Here is a 25,544-nt window from a genome sequence, read left to right as displayed (position 1 = left end):
TTAGGCATAATGTACCAAATTAGTGTACATTATGTGTTTAGATTATTCTTTCATGTTTTTTGAAAATACTTGTAATAACATCTGATCATCCATCACTACATAGCCATCTGCTTTTACACTTATAAATTTTAGATGGAAAATTAATTAATTTGCCTAGGCCTTTCCTTTCCTTTCTACATTAAAATAGATAGTTACAGTTGTTCATGATTGGGTTTCAGTCACCAATGTTCAACACCCATCCCTTCACCAGTGTACATTTCCCACCATCAATCAATGTCCCCAATTTCCCTTCATCTGTCCCCTCCCCCACAATGCCTATCTTTCTGTGGCACGCACTTCACTTCTCTCTCTCTCCTTCTACATTTTAAATTTGCGACAAGGATATACCAATTACGGCTGATCCCGCTTTTCCAAATTGAGCAGCTAGAATATTTTGGAATACCTCAGAATAAAGGTATGTCTGGAGTTGCTTTCAAACAGGGGTGTGTCTGGACAATAGAGTTCTTTTGGCTCAGAAAGTCCATTTTCTCCGTATAAAACAATGTAGACCTTAAAACAAAAACATAGGGATCAGAGCTTGAGATACTGAACATATAAAAACTAACTGGGAAACCGGGACACCTGGGCAGGCTCGGGCCGGGGCCGGAGCTCGGGCACCGGCCGAGATTTGACCCAGGTGGCCATGCCTCTGCACAGCTGCATGAATGCCGAACGAGCAGGAACCAGAGGCAGCTATAAGACTTGGGGTTCCAGAGAGTGCTTGCAACCATGTATCCAGACTGTGAACTAAGCTTTTGCTCCATGCTGCTCCAGGAAGGGAAATGATTCAATTTCCAACTTAAATCTCCCTGGATTTAATTACTAAAATACAGAAATTGTAAACCATGCGGCTACTACCGCGGCCGCGTGACTTTTTATCTCTTCATTCTCATCAGTGGAAAACTCAATATCAAATATTTCCTTGTCAATAGGGCTGTATTCTTGGGGGATAAATTCCAACAAAAATAGTGAGTCTGTGTTAAAACTCCAACAACAATAGTGCGTTTTGTGTTGAAATATGGAATGTAATCAAGGTAAAGATAAGAGTGAAATTTATCAGTTACCCAGGCGGGGGTGGGGGGTGGGGGTGGGAGGCATACTGGGGTTTTGGGTGGTGGAATATGGGCACTGGTGAAGGGACGGGTGTTTGAACATTGTATAACTGAGACATAAGCCTGAGAACTTTGTAACTTTTCACATGGTGATTCAATAAAATAAATTAAAAAAAAAAAGAAAAAAGAAAATGGCTAAACACAAAACCAAAAAAAAAAAAACCAACTAACTGGTGCTGGGAAGGGTTTTCCCGACCCACTGCTTCCTGTTCCCATCCATCCACAAAGCCATACTGAAAGGCTAAGTGACAGTGCGGATCCAATGGAACTGCAGGGGGCACCTATGCTAGGTCTGTAGAGCCCCCATGAGCTTTCTGGGAGTCATCAGGGAAGCAGGGCCACTACCATGGGCTGGATTCATTAGGATATATTTTGGTTTCACCAGGGCAGGGGAGCACAACAGTGGGTGCCGTTTGGGAGGCTGAATATCTCAGACACTGGGACTAGAGTGAGGAATGGACACTATAAACAGTAGGAGGGCTGAGTTTACAACATCTCACTGGGATGACTTTTGTTGCATAAAGATGCACAATTCCAATAGAATTAATTAGCTTTGCATTAAAAAATCCTTTATTTCTGGGCTTTGAAGTCTTCCTTATCCCCAAACACATCATTTCATGAATATGATCTGCCGAATTTAAAACTCTAGTATTTCAGAGTTTATTTTGAATTTAGTGATGATGCAATATTATCTTTTTCACTAATCCCAACTATCTGATTGAATGACCCAGGCTCTGTGTCTAAATTGTAAGGCTTCCCCAGTTGCTCAGATGATTCCGGACCCTCAAATGTTCCCCAGCATTGACATGACAGCTGCCTTTCCTGACAATGCTGCAGTCGTAGCTAATTCTTATTTCAAAAAGGCCTAAACACATCATTCCGCCCTGCACTATATAGGTTGCAGGACTTCCATATGAATTTTAGAATTAACTAAAAAAATTACAAAATATCTTCCTTAAGTTTTTGTTATATTTCATTGACTCTAACTATTTAAAAACTTATGTCTTAACTTTTCATCTATAAAATAGGTATTATGGGAATTCATCAAGGAATAATAATGACATTTAGTAAAGTGCTAATTCATGGTAGTTTCTATTATCATTATGTTATAAAGTAATTTAAAATAAATAACAACATTTTCTCATCCATGAGTAATGAAGTTCTTCACTTAGATTTTTTTGCATATTGACCAGATGTTCTGCTTATTCCTACATGATGATGTTTTACGTTTTTGATGAATTTCTGGTACACATTTTTTGGTGACTGTCATGGTTTCAGTTATACGTTATAAATATCTGTGCTGTTCAACAGAGTTGTCCTTAGTAATTTTGTTCCTTAATCATGCATCTCGCAATGTTGCTGAACTTTCTTGTTAATTATTTGAGTGAAGAACTGACCACTTTTTCTATGAAGGCATAATATTATAAGCAACAAAATTCTCTCCTTATATGTTTTATATTCTTTGGTTCTTTATTGATTTTTTAAAATTTTTTGGTGCTTCCAGTGCAACAATAAGTAGTAGTTAGTGCTAAGGCATTACCTAAAGCTTTACTCTGTTAGCTTAAGAGTATATTTTTTCTGAGTGCTATGCATTACTTGTGCATTGTGTGTCAATCTGATGGAATATATAGAGCAGGTAGAGTAATAGTTTACAATGAGTATCACATAACGTTAAAACACACACCATCTGCCACCGTATCCCTGCACTCTCTTGAAATACAGCAGGAGTCCCAAGTTCAGAGAAGCCTACCATATTTCAGGATAGTAAAAGTATACTTTGCATGTTCACCCAAACAACCTTTATTCTGCTTGCAGCACAAGTTGTGCACATGACCAGCATAGAAACCATAAACCATGGTTCCCCTTACCCCACTTGATGAGCTCCAATGGGAAAGCTGTCTGTAGCCTCAATCTCTCAACCAGCCTTGTCTGTGAGGTTACTCTAGTCAGTTCTCACACCTGGTCATAATACTACTTTGAGGCGATGGGGGAAATCACATTTATTAGAAGACTACTACTGGTTTCTCAAACTCTTAGAGTTACACTCAGAGCGGCATATCACTCTGGTGGGCTCATGGTTAAGATGGGAAGGAATCAAGGAATCCTGGTCCTTTGAGAAAGAAGGGGGCTATGGCTTCTCCTGTACAAAGTCACAAAGAGCATGAGTCAAGGGACAGAGCCAACTTAAGAACACAGTGTTGCTAACTGTGACCAATGACAGGTGACATACAAACATCCAAACCACCACATCTTTCCCTGTATCCCCACTTATCCTGTCTCAGATAGCTGTTTCAAGAGTCTCATTACCTTTGCAGTGAAGCGGGCAGGGGTCCGGAAACCAGTGTCAATGACCACAGCATACAGCTGGTGGTCAGGAGGACAACTTTCTTGTAGAAAAATATAACCCATTTTTCTTTTTTCACGATGATCTACTTGTTTACTTTTAATGACCATAAAAGCATAAAGAATTATAAAAATCACAACAATGATACTGAGAAGCAGGTTTTCTGGGCGTCTGCAAATAATAGAAACAGAGAATTACTCACAAAATTGAACAGTGAGGCAAAGATTAGTTTCTCACATGCTGGCTAAAATATTAGTGCACACACATAAAAACACACACACACTCAAATGTCTGTTGGTCAGCAATGACTAATTTTTAAGCTTTTGTTCTGTAACTATAGAAAAATATTTATATTTAATTGGGAAATTATTAAGGACTGGAGCAATAGCACAGCAGGTAAGGCATTCACCTTGCATGCCTCTGGCCTGGGTTTGATTCCTCCACCCCTCCTGGAGAGCCCCTCTTGGCAAGCTACCAAGAATATCTCGCCCCCACGGCAGAGCCTGGCAAGCTACCTGTGGCGTATTCAATATGCCAAACAGTAACAAGTCTCACAATGGAGACATTACTGGTGCTCGATGGAGCAAATCCATGAGCAACAGGAGGACAGTGCTACAGTGCTACAGTGGGAAATTAATCAAGAAGTTTAGGAGAACAAATGGAGCAGCTTCTGGGCATTAGAATTGATTGAGCACTTCAAGGGATAAATTATTAGAGCTGGTCATGAGAGCCTTTGAAGAACAGAGCTGTTCCATGGCAAAATGACCAGCATGTTCTCTGGTCAAAGAAATCATGAGGGGCCAAGCAGCCTTGTACCTAAAAACTGTGACATGTTGTGGACTCAAGTCCTCTATCTAAAGAGCGTCTTCATGAATCCTAGTCTCCCTGTTATAAAAGGTGAGAGAATATACATGATAAGCCTTAGCAAGGAGTTTTGATGAAGACTCCGTCCTTCCCAGCAGAAATAAGACACATGATCTTTCTGAGCCCTCAGCCCACATCTTACCCCACAGTTGTTCTAGTCTTGTTTCTAGGCAACCAGCAACCATGCTCTACTGAAGAAAGATCACTGGACACCGAGAACCATAGGAGAAGACCCCATAAGGCCTCTTGAGTCAGGTATAACCTAATGAGGTGGTCTGCCAGGATTCAAGCCCTAGACCTAACATAGTTTCAAAGGGGGCTTGTGCGTAAAAGAATATTGTTCCCCAATAATCATGGCTCCCGTGTGACTCCAAGAACTATCTTTCATCTGGACAGTGCTCAGGGCTTCCCTTCCCTGTCATCAGCATCACCAAAACCAGTAATGAATATCTTTCCAGAAACTGTCTTATCCACTTACTAGCCTACAAGTTCACAAAGTCACAAATTCTTTGAAAATTGATTAAGTATTAAAGTAAGGTTAAGTTCTTTATTATATAAAGGGAGAAATGCTAATACACATGTTTATCAGAAAATGCATCATTTTGCATTAGTATTTATCCAGCAAATATTTATCTGTAATGGGTAGCCTCATACTAAGTGTGAAACAATAAAAAGACAGTGCATGTTCCTAAAGTGTGGGCTTACACTGTACAGGCATATTGCATGTTTGGTTCCAGTGCTTGCCTTCCACGTAGCTGGCTCTGGTTTTAGCCCTGGTAGCCTATATGGGCCCCTGAGCCCGCCAGTAGTTATCCCTGAGCACAGAGTCAGGATTAAGTCCTGAGCATTGTTGGGTGTGGCCCCCAAACAAAAGGAAAAGTTATAGCTTAGTTAAAAATACTTATTACTAGAAATTATTAACCATCATCTGAGTTTCTACACCACTTCAGCACTTGCCACTCCACCACCTACTTTTCTATTGTTAATAGCTTCTTTTTATTTTTTTTATTATTTTTGTTTTATTTTATAGTTTATTTATTTTTAATTAGTGAGTCAGCGTGAGGGTACAGTTACAGATTTATACATTTTTGTGCTCATGTTTCCCCCATACAGATTTCTAGAGCCCATCCCTTCACCAGAGCCCATTCTCTACCACCAGTAAACCCAGCATCCCTCCCACCCTCCCCAGTCCCGTCTCCCCACTCCCGTCTCCACACTGCCACTGTGGCAGGGTATTCCCTTTTGTTCTCTCTCTATGATTAGGTGTTGTGGTTTGCAATAAAGGTGTTGAGTGGCCATTGTGTTCAGTCTCTAGTCTACATTCAGCCCGCATCACCCTTCCCCCGCATGGCCTCCGACCACATTTTACTTGGTGTTCCCTTCTCCGAGTTGCCCAGAATGAGAGACCAGCCTCCAAGACATGGAGTCAACCTCCTGGTACTTATTTCTACTATTCTTGGGCGTTAGTCTTATAGTCTATTATTCTATATTCCACAGATGAGTGCAATCTTTCTATATCTGTCTCTCTCTTTCTGACTCATTTCACTTAGCATGATACTTTCCATGCTGATCCACTTATATGTAAACTTCATGACCTCATTTTTTCTAACAGCTGCATAGTATTCCATTGTATAGATGTACCAAAGTTTCTTCAACCAGTCTTCTAGGGCACTTGGGTTTTTTCCAGATTCTGGCTATTGTAAACAGTGCTGCGATGAAGATATAAGTATAGATGTCATTTTGACTATAGTTTTTTGCTTCTCTGGGATATATTCCCAGCAGTGGTATTGCTGGGTCAAATGAGAGCTCAACCTCTAGTTTATTGAGAATCGTCCATATTGTTTTCCAAAAGGGTTGAACTAGTCGGCATTCCCACCAGCAGTGTAGAAGGATCCCTTTCTCCCCACATCCTCTCCAAGACTGCTTGCTTTTGTTCTTTTGAATGTGTGCTAGCCTCTGTGCTCTGTCGTGTGAGGTGGTATCTCATGGTTGTTTTGATCTGCATCTCTCTGATGATTAGTGATGTAGAGCACTTTTTCATGTGCCATTTGGCCATTCGTATCCCTTCCTTGGAAAAGTTTCTGTTCATTTCTTCGCCCCATTTTTTGATGGGGTTAGATGTTTTCTTCTTGTAGAGTTCAACCGATGCTTTATATACCATTGATATCAATCCCTTAACTGATGGGCATTGTGTAAATATCCTTTCCCATTCTGCAGATAGTCTTTGTATTCTGCTCACTGTGTCTTTTGTGGTGCAGAAGCTTTTTAGTTTAATGTAGTCCCATTTGTTGATCTCTGTTTCTACTAGATTGCTTAGTTCCATGTCATCTTTGAAGATACCTTTATCTTCAATATCGTAGAGGGTTTTGCCGACCTTGTCTTCAATGTACCTTACGGTTTGTGGTCTGATGTTGAGGTCTTTAATCCATTTTGATCTGACTTTTGTGCATGGTTTCAGGTCGAGTTCTAAGCCCATTCTTCTGCATATGGTTGTCCAGTTGTGCGAGCACCATTTGTTAAAGAGGCATTCCTTGCTCCATTTCACATCTCTTGCTCCCTTATCAAAGATTAGATGATCATACATTTGAGGTTGTATGTAGGGATATTCCACTCTGTTCCATTGGTCTTCGGCTCTGCCTCTGTTCCAGTACCATGCTGTTTTAATTGTTACCACTTTGTAGTAGAGTTTAAGGTAGGGAGGGTGATGCCTCCCATCATCTTTTTCCCAAGAATTGTCTTAGCTATCCGTGGGCGTTTATTGTTCCATATAAATTTTAGGATTCCTTGATACATTTCTTTGAATAATGACATGGGTATCCTTATAGGGATCGCGTTGAATCTGTATAATGCTTTGGGGAGTATTGCCATTTTGACAATGTTTATTCTCCCTATCCATGAGCAGGGGATATGTTTCCATTTCCTCATGTCCTCTTTTATTTCATGGAGTAGCGTTTTATAGTTTTCTTTGTAGAGGTCCTTTACTTCTTTAGTTAAGCTAATTCCGAGATATTTGATTTTCTGGGGCACGATTGTGAACAGGATTGCTTTTTTCATGTCCCTTTCCTCTGTCTCATTGTTTGCATATAGGAAGGCCATGGATTTTTGGGTGTTGATTTTATAGCCTGCAACTTTACTGTTTCAATTGTTTCTAAGAGTTTCTTACTAGAGCTTTTAGGCTTCTCTAGGTATAGTATCATATCGTCTGCGAATAGCGAGAGCTTGATTTCTTCCTTTCCGAAATGAATCCCCTTAATACCTTTTCTTGCCTGATGGCTATTGTTAATACTTCCAGTACTATATTGAAGAGAAGTGGTGAGAGTGGGCATCCTTGTCTTGTCCCTGATCTTATAGGAAAGGCCCTTAGTTTTTCTCCATTGATGATAATGCTTGCCATAGGCTTGTGGTAGATGGCTTTGACTATCTTGAGGAAAGTTCCTCCAAAACCCATTTTGGTGAGAGTTTTTATCATGAATGGGTGTTGTATCTTGCCAAATGCTTTCTCTGCATCTATTGATATGATCATATGGTTTTTATCTTTACTTTTGTTGATATGATGGATTACGTTGATTGATTTCTGAATGTTAAACCATCCTTGCATCCCTGGGATGAATCCCACTGGTCATGGTGTATGATCTTTTTGATGAGTTGTTGGATTCAATTTGCTAGTATTTTGTTGAGTATCTTCGCATCGGTGTTCATCAAGGTTATTGGTCTATAGTTTTCTTTTTTAGTGGTGTCTTTGTTTGCTTTTGGTATTAGGGAGATATGTGTCTCGTAGAAACTGTTCGAAGGGTTCCTGTCTTTTCAATTTCCTGGAAGAGCTAGAGGAGAACTGGCAACAAGTCTTCTTTAAATGTTTGGAAAAATTCGCCAGTGAATCTGTCTGGACCTGGGCTTTTGTTTTTGGGGAGACTTTTGATTACAGTTTCGATTTCCTTGATATTTATGGGCCTATTCAGGTATTTCAGGTCTTCTTGGTTCAGTCTTGGGAGATTGTAGGAATCAAGGAATTCATCCATTTCTTTTAGTTTCTCTTCTTTCGTGGCATACAGACTTTCAAAGTAGTCTCTAATGATCCGTTCAATCTCCTTGGTTTCTGTTGTGATGTCCCCCTTTTCATTTCTAATTCGGTTTATTAGGGTTTTCTCTCTTTCTTTCTTTGTGAGTCTTGCTAGTGGTTTATCAATCTTGTTTATTTTCTCAAAGAACCAGCTCTTTGTTTCATTGATCTTTCGGATTGTTTTTTGAGTTTCCATATCGATAATTTCTGCTCTAAGTTTTATTATTTCTTTCCTTCGATCTGGTTTGGGTTCCTTTTGCTGCTCTTCTTCTAAGATCTTGAGCTGCGAAGTCAAGCTATCTATATAGGCCCTTTCTTCCTTTCTGAGGAAAGCTTGCAGAGCTATAAATTTTCCCCTTAACACAGCTTTAGCTGCGTCCCATAGGTTCTGGTAGATTGTGTCTTCATTTCTTCATTCTCATTTTTTTCAACGTATCTCTTGATTTCTTCCTTGATTTCCTTAGTGACCCACTCATTGTTCAATAGTGAGTTGTTTAATTTCCAAGTGTTTGATGTGGTTCTCCGCATCTGTGCGTGATTAAATTCCATCTTCAGTGCATCATGGTTTGAGAAGATAGTTGATACAATTTCTATCTTCCTGATTCTATTAAGGTATAATTTGTGACCCAGAACGTGGTCTATTTTGGAAAATGATCCATGTGCGCTGGAAAAGAATGTGTATTCTTTCTTCTTGGGGTGTATAGCCCTGTATAGGTCTATTAGCCCTGTCTCTTCAATTTCTTCCTTCAAAGCCATTGTTTCCTTTGCTGAGTGTTGTTCTTGTCGATCTATCCAGAGGTGATAAAGCAGTGTTGAAGTCTCCTACTACTATCGTGGTGTTAGTTATGTCCTCCTTAAATTCTGTTAGGAGTTCTTTTAAGTATTTAGCTGATCGTTCATTGGGTGCATATACGTTTAATAGTGTGATTTCTTCCTGTTGTACATATCCCTTGATAAATAGGAAATGACCTTCGCTGTCCCTTCTAATGTTTTTCAGCCTGAAATCTATGTTGTTGGATACTAGTATGGCCACTACCACTTTTTTGAGGGAGCTCTTTGCTTGCAGGATTGGTTTCCATCCTTTGATTTTGAGTCTGTGTTTGTTCTGACTATTCAGATGTGTTTCTTGTAGGCAGCAGAAAGTTGGGTTTAGTTGCCAAATCCATTTTGCCACTCTGTGCCTCTTGATTGGTGCATTTAGACCGTTATCATTAAGAGAAATTATTGTCATGGGATTTTGTGCCATTTTTCTGTAGGCTTTGTTGTTCTTATAGGTTTTTTTCCTTGTCTTATAGTAGCCCTTTGAGTCCTGCTTTTAATCTTGGTCTTGAGTCTAGGAAGTTCCTTAGTTGTTGTTTCTCCGTGAAATAGTGTACGGTTCCTTCAAGTTTAATTGAGAGTTTAGCCGGGTAAAGTATTCTTGGTGAGGCATTCATTTCATTGAGCTTTTTCACTATATCCCATCATTGTCTTTGGGCTTGGAAGGTTTCTTCTGATAGGTCTGCTGTGAGTCTAAGGGGTGCTCCTTTGTATATGATCTCCTTCTTTGATCTTGCTGCTTGCAGTATTGTATCTCTATCCATAGCATCCATCATTCTGACTATGATATGCCTTGGGGATTTTTTATTTGGGTCCCTTTTAGCTGGTACCCTTCGGACTCCTTGGATCTGGATGTCCATATTTTCTAGCTCTGGAATTTCTTAGCAATGATGTCTTTAATTGTGTTTTTTTTTCATTAGTATTGGTCCCCTGTGGTTCTGGTACTCCAATGATTTTTATGTTGTTTCTCTTGAGGTCATCCCCTAGGACTCTAATTTGCTCTAGAGCTGTTTTGAGGTCTTTTGCCATTATTTATTGTTGCCTATATGCTTTCTGCAGCTCGTCTTCAAGATCACTGATTCTTTCTTCAGCAGTAGTCATTCTACTGTTAAGGGCTCCTACTGAGTTTTTTATTTCATCTACTGATTCTTTTAATTGTGTCACTTAAATTTCTGCTCTCATTTCTTCCTGAATTATCTTGGTGGATCATTCCAATGCTGCATCCATATCCTCCCTTAATTTATTGGATGTTTGCTCTATAGTTGCTTTGAGTTCTTCAACCATCTTCATGATTTCCTCTCTCAATTCTTTATCTGAGAGGAGATTGTATTTCTGGGGAGTCATTGCTGGGTTTGCTGAGATCCTCCCTTCCATCTCTGCTGGTGGTGGGGATTTTCGCTGTTTCTTCATGTTGTTATGGGTTTTACTGTTAGGCGCTCTCCTTAGCTTGAGAGGAGTCTCAAGAGAAAGCGTGGGGCTATGATCTTTTTACAAAGGACTTTATGTACAGCTTGATGTGTTCACTGACAGTTTTTGAAAAATTCGGATAGGCTAGGCCAGTTGACTGTTAACATATAGTGAGTAAGATGACCTGGGTATTATTCAGAGGAGTAGATTCTATCAATTATGGCCAAAGCACAATGCAATGAGTGAGAAAAATATCTTCGGCCGCAGCTCCAGAAGGAGGCCATGCCACTTTTGAGGCCACGCCCCCTGATGTGTGGCCACACCCCCAACACCCTGGTGGGAAGGGAAAGTTGAGGGCCGCTGCAGGGAGAGTGAGAGGCGCGAGTCGGGCCTGGGGTCTCTGGACCCCAAACTTCCGGCGCGGAGGAGATCGCTGTGTTCTTCAGCAGGGGGCAGGGTCTCCAAGGGAAAGTTCCAATTTACCTGTTCAGATGGGGGGGGGGAGTTGAGGGCCGCCGCAGGGAGAGTGAGAGGCGCGAGTCAGGCCTGGGGTCTCCGGACCTCAAACCGCGGTGCGGGGGAGATCGCTGTGTTCTTCCTAATAGCTTCTCTTTAAACATCTGCAAGCTCTGAAATTTTCTCCAGCAGCTTCCCCACCTTTCCCAGCCCTCATAGAATTGGAGATAGGGCCTTGTTCTGATTTGGGTTTTGATATAAGGAATATGCTGTATCTATCTGATATTTTATAGAGAATTCTAAAAGTTTTCTATATCAGCAATAATGTTGTTTCACTTAACTGTCACTGAAGTGGCACTTTAAATTTCCTTTAAGACCTTTTCTTTTGTATTCACAACGTGGCTATTAGTAGCAAGTGGCCTCAATTTCAGCCTACAGCTTTTGAGTTGCCCTTTGTCATAATTTTCTAACCAAGTTAAGCATCCCTAGCTTTTGATTTAAAGTGATAGATAAATGACTTCATTTCATTTGAACAATTAGAAGACATTGTAATATCATTCTTGGGCTAATTTTGATACTCCGAATATCATGGAATAGAGAGGCCTGAGGAAAGGGAGAGAGATGAGTAATGGATAGATGAGTAATAGATGGTAAATGCAGCCATCAAAATATATATTTGCTAGGTTTGCCACCTCATTATGTATATAGTTTGTGGTGCTCAGAACAATTGTATCAGAGCCACAGGGATATCTTAATGGGTTAAAATACATGCTCGGAATCAAATAAACCAAAAAAGTTACAACCAGGGCTCCTTCCTCGTAGCATGGCTACTGAGGTACCTTTATTCTGTGATTCCCAGAGTCTGCTAGTATCTGTACTTTTGTATGACCATGTATGTTGACCTCAATTTTAAAACATTGCAACTAAAAGAATTTGGGAAACCAGCCCTTCCTTTTAGCCCAGTAACCTGGTATGCCTTCCCCACTCCTGGTGGCCACTTGGAACCTTGGAACCAGGTGGATGCGCTCCACTCACCCAACATGCTTTATAAGCACATGAGGAACTCTGGAGTCCTGATTCAGTGATGAATACACCCCTAACTGCCCTCAGAACTAAATTGTAGGAATTAGCGCTACATTTCTCTGTCATACTCAAATACCATTACAGAGTAATTAAAACAGTTGGAATAACAGAGGTATAAGCAGTAGCACGTTAGAATAAATAACTTATCAGATAAGTACTCATATAACCAGGAATCAAAATTTCTACTGTCAGAAAACTCTAAAACATAAAACATAAAAACATAAAACTCTAAGAACAATGGGGAAACAAAGGAACTCAGCTGCAATGACAGGCAGGGACAGAGTCCAGGAAATTACTCAAATTCATCAAAATTCTCAAGCCTGGTCAAGGAGGGCCTCAAATCAACATTCCATGGACAGCAATGGAAATTAAACAATTATTGGCAAAGATTATAATTTTCCAAGCAATGATTGAAAAAGAAATTTAGTGAGGTCAAAAAAAAATTGAGTCAGAATATGAAAGAATATATATGAATAGAATTGAAGGAGCTAAATAATACAATAGCAAATGACAGTAACAGAATTTTTACTTAATTTTAAAATTATTTCTTTAAATTAAATCACTATGAATTTCATAGTTACAAAGAAATTTTATTGATTTTCAGGCTTATATTGTTCCAATAACAATCCCTTCACCAGTGACTCCTACCCTGTACCAAGGTCCCGAGTTTCCTTCCAGCCGCCTACTCTGCCTCTGTGGGAGGCAGTTTTGTCTTTTCCCATTGTTCTAGTGTTATATTCCCTAACTCCTTCCCCCACTTTCATCCCTGCCCTAAAGGAAAGCTTCCTACTGAAGACCAGTTCTCCTGCTCTGCATTTACATTGTCTTTTGAAAAAATTTTAATTTAACTTAATTTAATTTTATTAAATCACTGTGAGATAGTTACAAGCTTTCATGTTTGGGTTACAATCACACAATGGTCAAACACCCATCCCTCCACCCGTGCATATTCCCCACCACCAATCTCCCCAGTATGCCCCCCACCTTTCCTACCCTCCCCCTGCCTCTATGGCAGACAGTATTTCCCGTACTCTCTCTCTACTTTGAGGCATTATGGTTTGCAATACAGATACTGAGAGGTTATCGTGTTTGGTCCTTTATCTACTTTCAGCACACATCTCCCATCATGGCTGATTTCTCCAACCCTCATTTTCTTAGTGATCCCTTCTCTATCCCAGATGCCTTTTCCTCCATCCCCCACTCATGAGGCAGGCTTCCAACTATGGAGCAATGTTCCCGGTCCACTTATCTACTGTCCTTGGGTGTCAGTCTCATGTTATGTTATTTTATACTCAACAAATGAGTGCACTGCTTCTATATCTGTCCCTCTCTTTCTGACTCATTTCACTTAGCATGCAGAAACTACAGAAATTCAAAGGATCCTCGGGGATTTCTTTGAGAAGCCTTATACCATGAAACAAGAAAACCTTGAGGAAATGGATAAATTCCTGGATTCCTATAGCCTCCCAAGGCTGAACCAAGAAGACCTGGAATACCTGAACAGACCTATCACCATCAAGGAAATTAAAATGGTAATAAGAAGTCTCTCCAAGCACAAAGGTCCTGGCCCAGATGGATTCACTAGTGAATTCTTCCAAATCTTTAAAGAGGACTTACTCCCAATCCTCTTTAAACTTTTCCAGGAAATTGAAATATCAGAAACACTTCCAAACAGTTTCTGTGAAGCAAATATCACCCTGATACCAAAAGCAAATATCACCCTGATACCAAAAACACTTCCAAACAGTTTCTGTGAAGCAAATATCACCCTGATACCAAAAGCAGACAAAGAAAGAGAATTATAGGCTGATATCCCTGATGGACACAGATGCAAATATCCTCAACAAAATATTTCCATTGCTTTAGGCATTTGATATTCTCCTAGGAAGTTTCTTTGTCTTATATATAAGAGAGATGATTCTGAGTGTGTTCTTCTCCCTCTAACTGATTTTTCTCAACAAAATATGCTCCAGAACCATCCATGTTGCATTAGATTGCATGCCTTTATCTTATCTTTTTTTTTTTGCTTTTTTGGGTCACACCCAGCGATGCTCAGGGGTTACTCCTGTCTTTGCACTCAGGAATTACTCCTGGCAGTGCTTGGGGGACCATATGGGATGCCGGGGATCGAACTCGGGTCGGCCGCGTTCAAGGCCAAGGCCCTACCCGCTGTGCTATCGCTCCGGCCCCGCCTTTATCTTTTCTTATGGCTAAATAGCAGTTCATTGTGTATATGTACCATAGTTTCTTTATCCAGTAATCTCAGAGTAACAGCTTTTTTAATGTGGAGAACTGTATCAGCGATGCATGGTAAAAATAAAAAATACCCATTCATGATTAAAAAAACCTCTTCAACAAAACAGGAGGTAGGGGGTAAGAAAGAAACCTCAAGATAGAAATGGCCATCTATAATAAATCTATGTCCAATATAATTTTTAATGACGAAAAACTAAAAGCATTCCCTCTGAAATAAGGCACAAGGCAAGGATGTCCATTGTCCTCACTTTTATTCAACATAGTATTAGAAGTATTAGGCAATCAGTCAGGACAAAATGGACCCAAATAAGAAAAGAGGTCAAACTATCACTATTTGCAGGAGACATGACAATAAACATAGAAGACTCTCAAGAATCTAGTAAAAGGTGTTGGTAGGAATGCCAACTAGTCTAGCCTTTTGGGAAAACAATATGGACAGACCTTCAAAAACTAGAAATTGAGCTTCCATATGACCCTGCAATACCACTTCTGGGAATATATCCTGAGGGTTCAAAAAAGCACAGTAAAAATGACATCTGTACCTATATGTTCATTGCAGCACTATTCACAATAGCCAAAATCTGAAAACAACTCAAGTGCCCAAGAACAGATGACTGGTTAAAGAAACATTGGTACATCTACACAATGGAATACTATGCAGCTGTTAGAAGAGATGAAGTCATGAAATTTTCTTATAAGTGGATAAACATAGAGAGTATCATGCTATGTGGAATGAATCAGAAAGAGAGGGACAGACATAGAAGGAGCACACTCATTTGTAGAGTATAATATAACGTAATACAAGACTGACACCCAAGGACACTAGATAGAAAGGTCAAGAAGATTGTTCCATAGTTGGAAGCCTGCCACATGACAGGGCAGGGAGAGGACAGCTGGAATAAAGAAGGGATGACTAAGAAAATGATAGTTGGAGGAATCTGTTGGGATGGGAGTTGTGTGCCAAAAGTAGATATAGGACCAAACATGATAACCTTTCAGTATCTGTATTGCAAATCATAATGCCCAAAAGTAGAGAGAGAGTATGGGGAATATTGTTTGCCATGGACGCAGTGGGATTGTGGGAAAGGTGGGGGTATACTGGAGATATTGTTGGTGGGGAATGTGCACTGGTGGAGGGATGGGTGTTTGATCATTGTATGATTATAACTCAGACATGAAAAATTGTAACTATATCTAATGGTGAATCAATAAAATTAGCACTATAAAAAAAGAATCTAGTAAAAGGAAACAAGAAACCAAAACAGAAAAATTGCCAGCTACAAATTCAACACACAAAACCTATCAACATTCTGATATATAAATAATGAACTAGAAGAAAAAGAGATAAAAGGGTCTATGTCATTCAAAATAGTGTCCAAAAACAAATTAACAGCCAAAGAATCAACTTAACAAAAGATGTTAGAGATAATATATTTTAACATCTATAATCTTGAACATTATAAATCACCTAAGAAAGAGATAGAACATAGCCTTAGAAAACAGAAAAAGATTGCATGTTCATGAATTTGATGACTCAATATTATCAAAATGACTGTTCTACTAAAATTATTATATATATTCAACACAACCCCAATCCAAATTTTAATAACATTCTTCAGTTAACAATAAAGTCTGTATGGAACCATACTGAGCTAAAACCATACTGAGAAATAAAACATCATGAGGTATCCATTACCTAACTTGAAGCTATATATATGAAACTATAGTGATCAAACCAGTATAGTTCTGGAATAATTATAAACTGACCAATGAGTTAGAATCAACTATCCAAAGACAAGTAACCGATTCTATGATTCCTTAATTCTCTTTTACTTTATTTAAACACCATGCTCTATAAAGTTGTTCATAATACAGTTGTTACGGGTATTCAATGTTCCAATACCAGTCATACCGGGGCTGGAGCCATAGCGCAGGGGGTAGGGTTTTTGCCTTGCACTCAATTGACCCACTTTGATTCTCAGCATCCCATATGATCCCCTGAGCACTGCCAGGAGTAATTACTGAGTGCATGAGCCAGGAGTAATCCCTGCACATTGCTGAGTGTGACCCCAAAAGCAACACCAATCCTACCTACCCTCAGTATGACCCTCCTCCACCATTTTCCCCATTTCCCAAGGCCACCCCCACAACCCGCCAAGCCTACCCACTTAGCAGGTACAAAATGATTTATTTCATATTTCTTGTAACAACTAAATGCCTAATGGAATTATCAAAAAAATACCTCAGTAGTTTTCCCTCAATGAGCTTCCCAGCCGTTGGTGCCCTCGCACGCTGCCTGCGCAGACCCCGGACCCCATCTCCAGCCAGTGTCCAGCGGACAGGGACTTCGCCCCTCCCCATGACTGAACCTGCACCTCCTGCTTCCTCATCCAGGTGCGCCTCTTTCCCTCACTGAGCTTCCCAGCCCTCGGTGCCCTTGTGCTGCGCGCGGCCCCCCGGACCCCATCTCCAGCCAGTGACCAGTGGCCAAAAGGGTCGTAGCCTTTTGGGCGTGGTCGCTAGGAGCAGCAGCCCCTTACGTGGCCGCAGTTATTTTCCCCTGTTCTAATGTACTTGAAAGATGTCGCAATCCCCACTAACTGACTTTGTGGAGATCTCCCCAGTTACCTCAAACACAAATGGCTAAATTAACCTCTAGCCTACTCCAATTGCACCAAAATATCGAAAACTCACGAAAAGAGAGATTAGCTCTACTGAACTGGAAGGTCCCATCTCCATACAACCGTGACAGCATGAAGAAACAGCGCAAATCCCCACAGCAAGGAGAGGACGAAGAGTCCAGAAACCTCAGCAGGGGTTTCCCACAAATGTGATCTCTCTGAGAAAGAACTCAGAGAAGAAGTTCTGAGAATGTTCATCGAACTTAAAGAAATGGTGGAGCAGTCAGTGAAGAAATTATGGGAAGAAATGAGAGCAGAAATAGGAAAGCTACATTCAGAAATGTCATGAATAAAAGGCACTGTAGACAAAATAAAAAACACAGTTGGAGCCCTCAACAGTAGAATGGCTACAGCTGAAGAGAGAATTAGTGAGCTTGAAGATGAGCAATAGAAGTCCCACAGGCTACAACAAACAATTGGAAAAGATCTTAAAATAGCTCTAGGGCGAATCAGAGACCTAAGGGATGATGCCAAGAGGAATAACTTAAGAATCATTGGAGTTCCAGAAGGACAGGGAGGCAACCCTAATGAGAAAGCCACAGTTAAAGAAATCATTGCTGAAAAGTTCCCAGAACTGGATAAGGCAGGTGTTCAGGTCCTAGGAGCCAGAAGGGTGCCAGCTAGAAGGGACCTTAATAAAGAGACTCCAAGATGTATCATAGTCAGAATGATGGGCGCCAGGGATAGGAACACAATACTGCAAGCAGCAAGGTCAAAAAAAAGAAATCACATACAAAGGAGCACCCCTTAGATTCACAGCAGAATTATCAGAGGAAACCCTCTAAGACAGAAGACAGTGGTGGGATATAGTGAAAAAACTCAATGACATGAATGCCTCACCATGAATACTTTATCCAGCTAAGCTCTCACTCAAACTCGAAGGAACCATACAAATTTCATGGATAAACAACAACTAAGGAACTTCATAGACTCAAATCCAAGCTTAAAAGAAGGACTAAAGGGGCTTTTGTAAGACAAGAAAAAAACCCTACAAGAACAAAAAACCCCACAGAAAGAAGAAACAAAATCCCATGACAATAATCTCTCTCAATGTCAATGGCCTAAATGCACCAATTAAAAGACAGAGTGGCAAAATGGATTCGGAAACAAAACCCAACATTCTGCTGCCTACAAGAAACACACCTGAACAGTCAGAGCAAACATAGACTCAAAGTCAAAGGATGGAAAACAATCCTTCAAGCAAACAACTCCCTCAAAAACCTGGGGTTGCCATTACTAGTATTCGACAACATAGATTTCAGGTTGAAAAAGATTAGAAGGGACAGCAAAGGTCACTTTCTATTTATCAAGGGATATGTACAACAGGAACAAATCACACTCTTAAACGTAAATGTACCTAATGAGCGACCAGCTAAATACTTAAAACAAGTCCTAACAGACTTTAAGGAGGACATTGCTAGCAGCACAATAGTAGTCGGAGACTTCAACATGGTTTATCACCTCTGGATAGATCGACAAGAATAAAACTCACCAAGGAAATACTGACAATAAAGGAAAAAATAGAAGAGAGAGGCCTAATAGACCTATACAAGGCTTTACAACCCAAAAAGAAAGAATACACATTCTTTTCCAGTGCACACGGAACATTTTCCAAAATAGACCATGTACGGGCCACAAAATATACCTCAATAGAATCGGAAAAATAGAAATTGTATCAACTATCTTCTCAGACCATGATGCACTGAAGATAGAAGCTAACCACACACAGACACAGAGAATCAAAGCAAAAACCTGAAAATTAAACAGCTCAGTGTTGAACAGTGAGTGGGTCAGGAAGGAAATCAAGGAAGAAATAAAGAGATACCTCGAAACAAATGAAAATGAAGACATGAGCTACCAAAACCTATGGGACACAGCTAAAGCTGTGTTAAGGGGAAAATTTATAGCTCTGCAACCATTTCTTAGGAAGGAAGAAAGGGCCTACATAGAAGCTTGACTTCACAGCTCAAGGCCTTAGAAAAGGACCAGAAAAAGGAACCCAAACCAGACTGAAGAAAGGAAATAATAAAGATTAGAGCAGAAATTAATGACATGGAAACTCAGAAAACAATCCGAAAGATCAATGAAACCAAGGGCTGGTTCTTTGAGAAAATAAACAAGATTGATAAACCACTAGTAAGACTCGCAAAGAAAGAGAGAGAGAGAACCCTAATAAACCGAATCAGATATGAAAAGGGGGACATCACAACAGAAACCAGTGAAATTCAAAAAATCATCAGAGACTACTTTGAAAGTCTATATGCCACGAAAGAAGAGAACCTAAAAGAAATGGATGAATTCCTTGATTCCTACAATCTCCCAAGACTGAACCAAGAAGACTTGGAATACCTGAATAGACCCATTAATATCAAGGAAATTGAAACTGTAAGCAAAAGTCTCCCCAAAAACAAAAGCCCAGGTCCAGATGGGTTCACTGGCGAATTCTTCCAAACATGTAAAGAAGACCTGTTGCCAGATCTCCTCAAGCTTTTCCAGGAAACTGAAAAAACGGAAACTCTCCCAAACAGTTTCTATGAAGCACACATCTCCCTAATACCAAAAGCAAACAAAGACACCACTAAGAAAGAAAATTATAGACCAATATCCCTGATGAACACCGATGCAAAGATCCTCAACAAAATATTAGCAAATAGGATCCAACAACTCATCAAAAAGATCATACACCATGACCAAGTGGGATTTATCCCAGGATGCAAGGATGGTTTAACATTCAGAAATCAATCAACATAATTAATCATATCAACAAAAGTAAAGATAAAAACCATATGATCATATCAATTGATGCAGAGAAAGCATTTGACAAGATCCAACATCTGTTCCTGATGAAAACCCTCACCAAAATGGGTTTTGGAGGAACCTTCCTCAAGATAGTAGAAGCCATCTACCACAAGCCTATGGCAAGCATTATCCTCAATGGGGAAAAACTAAGGGCCTTTCCCCTAAGATCATGCACAAGACAATGTTGCCCACTCTCACCACTTCTTTTCAATATAGTACTGGAAGTACTTGTGATAGCTGTTAGGCAAGAAAAAGATATCAAGGGCATCCAGATAGGAAAGGAAGAAATCAAACTCTCAACATTTGCAGATGATATGATATTATATCTAGAGAAGCTTAAAGCCTCTACTAAGAAACTCTTAGAAACAATAGACTTGTACAGTAAAGTTGCACGCTATAAAATCAATACCCCAAAACCCATGGCCTTCCTATATGCAAACAATGAGACAGAGGAAAGGGACATAAAAAAAAGCAATCCCATTCACAATTGTGCCCCAGAAAATCAAGTACCTCAGAATCAGCTAAACTAAGGAAGTAAAAGACCTCTACAAAGAAAACTCAAGACACTACTCCACGAAATAAAAGAGGACGTGAGGAAATGGAAACATATCCCCTACTCATGGATAGGCGGAATTGACATTGTCAAAATTGCAATACTCCCAAAAGCATTATACAGATTCAACGTGATCCCTATAAGCATACTGATGACATTCTTCAAAGAAATAGATCAAGCAATCCTGAAATTCATATGGAAAAACAAACGCTCACAGATTGCTAAGACAATTCTTGGGGAAAAGATGATGAGAAGCATCACCCTCCCCAACCTTAAACTTTATTACAAAGCGGTAATAATCAAAACAGCATGGTACTGGAATAAAGGCAGATCCTCAGACCAATGGAACAGGGTGGAATATCCCTACACACAACCCCAAATGTATGACCATCTAATCTTTGGTAAGGGAGCAAGAAATGTAAAGTGGAGCAAGGAAAGCTTCTTCAACAAATGGTGCTGGCACAACTGGACAACCACATGCAAAAGAATGGGCTTAGACCTCGACCTGACACCATGCACAAAAATCAGATCAAAATGGATAAAAGACCTCAACACCAGACCACAAACCATAAGGTACATTGAAGACAAGGTCGGCAAAACCCTCCACCATACTGAAGCTAAGGGTTTCTTCAAAGATGACATGCAACTGACCAAACAAGAGGAAACAGAGATAAACAAATGGGACTAAATTAAACTAAGAAGCTTCTGCACCACAAAAGATACAGTGACCAGAATACGAAGACAATCTACAGAATGTGAAAGGATATTCACCCAATACCCATCCGATAAGGGGTTGATATCAAGGGTATATAAGGCACTGGTTGAACTCTACAAGAAGAAAACATCCAACCCCTTCAGAAAATGGGGCGAAGAAATGAACAGAAACTTTCCCAAGGAAGAGATGCGAATGGCCAAAAGGCATATGAAAAAGTGCTCTACATCACTAATCATCAGGGAGATGCAGATCAAAACAACCATGAGATACAACCTCACACCACAGGACTGGCACACATCCAAAAGAACAAAAGCAACTGCTGTTTGAGAGGATGTGGTGAAAAAGGAACCCTTCTACACTGCTGGTGGGAATGCCGACTTGTTCAGCCCTTCTGGAAAACAATATGGACGATTCTCAAAAAATTAGAAATTGAGCTCCCATTTGACCCAGCAATAACAATTCTCCGGGAATATACCCCGGAGAAGCAAAAAAGTATTGTCGAAATGACATATGCACTTATATGTTCATCGCAGCACTGTTTACAATAGCCAGAATCTGGAAAAAACTCGAGTGCCCGAGAACAGATGACTGGCTAAAGAAACTCTGGTACATCTATACAATGGGATACTATGCAGCTGTTAGAAAAAATGAAGTCATGAACTTTGCATATAAGTGGATCAACATGGAAAGTATCATGCTAAGTGAAATGAGTCAGAAAGAGAGAGACATAGAAAGATTGAACTCATATGTGTAATATAAAATAACAGAGTAGGAGACTAATATCCAAGAATAGTAGAAATAAGTACCAGTAGGTTGGCTCCATGGCTTGGAAGCTGGTCTCACACTTTGGGGAAAAAGATAGCTCAGATAGAGAAGGGAACACCACATAAAATGTGGTTGGAGATCCCGCTCGGGAAGGGAGATGTGTGCTGTAAGTAGAATAGAGACTGAACACAGTGGCCACTCAATACCCCTATCGCAAACCACAATACCCAATTGGAGAGAGAGAACAAAAGGGAATGCCCTGCCACAGAAGCAGGGTGGGGTGGTGGGGAGATGGGATTGGGGGGTGGGAGGGATACTGGGCTTATTGGTGGTGGAGAATGGGCACTGGTGGAGGGATGGGTTCTCAAACATTGTATGAAGGAAAAACAATTCGAAAATGTGTGAATCTTTATCTTTACCCTCATGGTGATTCACTAATTAAAGAATAAAATAAATTAAAGAAATACCTCAGTAAAAAATTGTAAAATTTGTTATATTTCACCATGGGTGTCATTAATTCCATGTCTAAAAGTTTAATAAGTTGCTTGCTGCTAATTCAGATTTCTGTCATTGGTTTTGTTTATGGATTTCTATGTGGCTTCTATGTGACTTTTCCATCTAATTTTCTGTTCTACAGGGATGTCAGTATTGTGGAATTTGGAGATGTTGTCAGGCTATATATGCAGTTGCATGCTCCAGGAAGTGCAGGGTCTGTACAACTGAGCCATTGAGTTTGCATGGTGGCAGCTGTGGGACGTGGGTATGGCTACTGGGGACTTCAGAAGGATGGGGATGTTGGGGAGGTTGACTGCCCCACTCTGAAGACTAATAGTTTTCAGTCTGAAAACAGGTGTATTTGAAATTTTCATCTGTTTGTTGTCTCTGAAGAGATTATTTGTGAAGTAGTGGAGTTGGATTGTTGGTGTGGAAGCAGTTGGCGATGTAGGTGCAGCTGTTGGGTCTTCACCGGGGTGGGGACTTGGCTCCACCTCCTTCTGGGGGATCTCCAGAGCTTTCAGCTGGGAGACTGATGTATTATGGTCAACAAGTCTTGACAGGGGAGTCAGCTACATTAAGCAGAGGAAAGTTAACCCCTTCAACAATAGTGCTGGGAAAACTGAACAGCCACAAGTAGAAAAATGAAGCTGGATACACATTTCACACTTACGCAAAAGTCAGTTAAATTTGAGGTCAACTAGAATCCATTAAAAACATTGACAAAATTAACAGCAGACTACACCAAAATTTGGAAAGGTGTTTTCAATAATAAAATTCTTAGGCAAAGTCAACAACAACAAAAATGAGTGGGACTACATCAAACTAAAGAGTGTCTGCATGACTGACAAAACAGGACAATAGCCAAAGGAATGGGAGAAAATACTCTCAACAATCAGATAAGTTTTAATATCCAAGATAAATAACTCACAGAGGTCAATGACAAAAAATTTTAAAATGGGGGAGGAAATGAAGAGACATTTCTCTAAAGAAGATGGACAATTGGCCAATAGACATGAAGAGGTGCTCCTCATCATCACTTATTATCAACGACATCCAAGTTAAGATAAGAATAAGATATCATCTCACACTTGAGAAAATAGCACATGTTAAAAATATGAAAACAATCTTTATTGATGAGGATGTAGTGAAAAAAGAACTCTTATTCACTGCTGGTAGGAATATTGTTTGGTTCAAAATCTATGAAAAATGGTATATCGATTTGAAGAAAAATAAGGTCATTGCTTCCATATAACCCAGCAATTCCGCTTCTTGATCTACTCATAGGACACAAAAAATTCATTTAAAAGGACATCTGCACACCATTTTTCACTGCAGCACTTAGCACAATAGCAAGGACAAGGAACCAAGACAGATGAATGGAAAATGAAGGTATGAAATACAAACAATGAAATACTATGCACCTGTAAGAAAGGATGAACTACTGCAATTTGTTCTAATTTGAATGAAACTGGAGGATGTCATAGTGAGTGAAGTAAGTCAGCAGAAAACAGGCACAGGATTATCTCAATTCTCTGTGGTATACAGAATAACAGGACAAGGGAGTGCAAGGTACCGAAGGAGGAGCACTAAATTTCCCTGTGCCTAAATCATAAAACTGAGAGGGATTTGGGAGGAAACAAATCAAGCAGGGGAATAAAAAGAGGTGTATGGGAGGTAATAGAGGGTGGAAGTAGGGTCCTTGTAACATTGTCAGTGTAGAGAGAAGGTTCATGTATGTATCCCAATCACAAAATCAACAAAACTAAAAGCATAAACCAAACTGAAAAATTATGCTTATGTTATTACATGTTATATATATTCTCACAGTTAGCATACATATATACAGATAGACATATATGATTATATATCTATCTATTATTTATTTTAAAAACAAAAGTAACCAAATGCATTTTAAGCATTTACTAATTATTCATGGAAATGAGTGGGGATTAGTATAAATAACTTATGTAGATTAGAAAGCGAAACGTACCTCTGTAATATGGAAATGTCACTCACTTCAAAACTGGTATTTAACTTTCTTCTTGAAACAGCAAATGCAGCCAGGTGATTGTAGCTAAGTGGATGAGAGAAGTTGTCTACAGTGAGATAGTTGGAAGCATAAAAAGGATGACATGTTCCAACAACGATAATTTTGTGATTCACATCCAGTTTGAAGAATGCAATTAAAATCTAAAATAGAATGAGGATATTTGATACTTTCTTGTTTGAATCTTTTAGCCCACAACTCTCCAGGCTGCCTGCAGCATGCCCTGCCCTCACTCCAGACTTGAAAATACATTACAGATATCTCTGCGACTGCCACAGACCTTGAAGTTTAAGTTTCAGCCTATGTGGCACTGATGCCTTGGTCTCTGGAATGTGTATTTAATACTCTGTGTGTTTGAATCTTGATCCTTTATCTGAATCTCAATCCTGGTGTTTCAGGCATCCTGAATTGGTAATTTCTTCCCTAACCATTTTAATGAATAACATCTCCACATTGACTCTGGGAAGGCGCAGGAAACCAAGAGGGGTCCCAGTGACTGAGCTGGATCAGCTATATTTAAGGGAACAAAATGACAGTCACTTGGCTGTTTCTGGACAATGGTGTGCAGAAGCCACTGGAGGTATCTGGGTATGTTCCTGCATTTTATGCTGAAAGTATATGGAGAAAGGGAAGCCCTGGAACCCGATCCTACGGCCACTGCTTCAGGATCCAGTCTTTATGGAAGGTGCTGGCCCCATGTATGGTACCTGCACTGTAGACCCGGAATTGCTTCTTCCCAGCCTGAAAGCCCATGCACTCACACAAAGGGAAGCCCTAGTACGGGAAGCTCCTAGTCCAGGAAGCTCCCGCAGCCCTGAACAGCCCTAGCCCTATGCTGGGTGCTGGCCTCACATCTTGTCACTCTAACCTATAAACTCAAAACCATGCTGATGTGTTAGCATTAAGCAATATAAGAAATTATAGCACTATAGCACTGTCCCGTCCTGCTGTTCATCAATTTGCTTGAGCGGGCACCAATAACGTCTCCATTGTGAGACTTGTTACTGTTTTTGGCATATCGAATACGCCATGGGGAGCTTGCTAGG

General features: G+C 40.0%; 1 protein-coding gene across 1 annotated transcript in view; it reads right to left on the bottom strand.

The window, feature by feature from the left end:
• Positions 1-25,544, bottom strand: part of PKD1L1 (polycystin 1 like 1, transient receptor potential channel interacting) — a 199,575-nt gene that overhangs the window by 76,961 nt on the left and 97,070 nt on the right. Inside the window, exons 29-31 of the mRNA XM_055124814.1 lie at positions 24,442-24,525; positions 3,459-3,666; positions 443-549 (exon numbers count right to left, since the gene is read on the bottom strand). Coding sequence (XP_054980789.1) covers positions 443-549; positions 3,459-3,666; positions 24,442-24,525 — 399 coding nt within the window. The remainder of the gene's footprint in view (positions 1-442; positions 550-3,458; positions 3,667-24,441; positions 24,526-25,544) is intronic.

Source organism: Sorex araneus, chromosome 2 (genome assembly GCF_027595985.1).
Source record: "Sorex araneus isolate mSorAra2 chromosome 2, mSorAra2.pri, whole genome shotgun sequence".
NCBI lineage: Eukaryota > Metazoa > Chordata > Mammalia > Eulipotyphla > Soricidae > Sorex > Sorex araneus.
The sequence above is the reverse complement of the archived record's forward strand: the minus strand, read 5'-3'. Positions and strand labels throughout refer to the sequence as shown.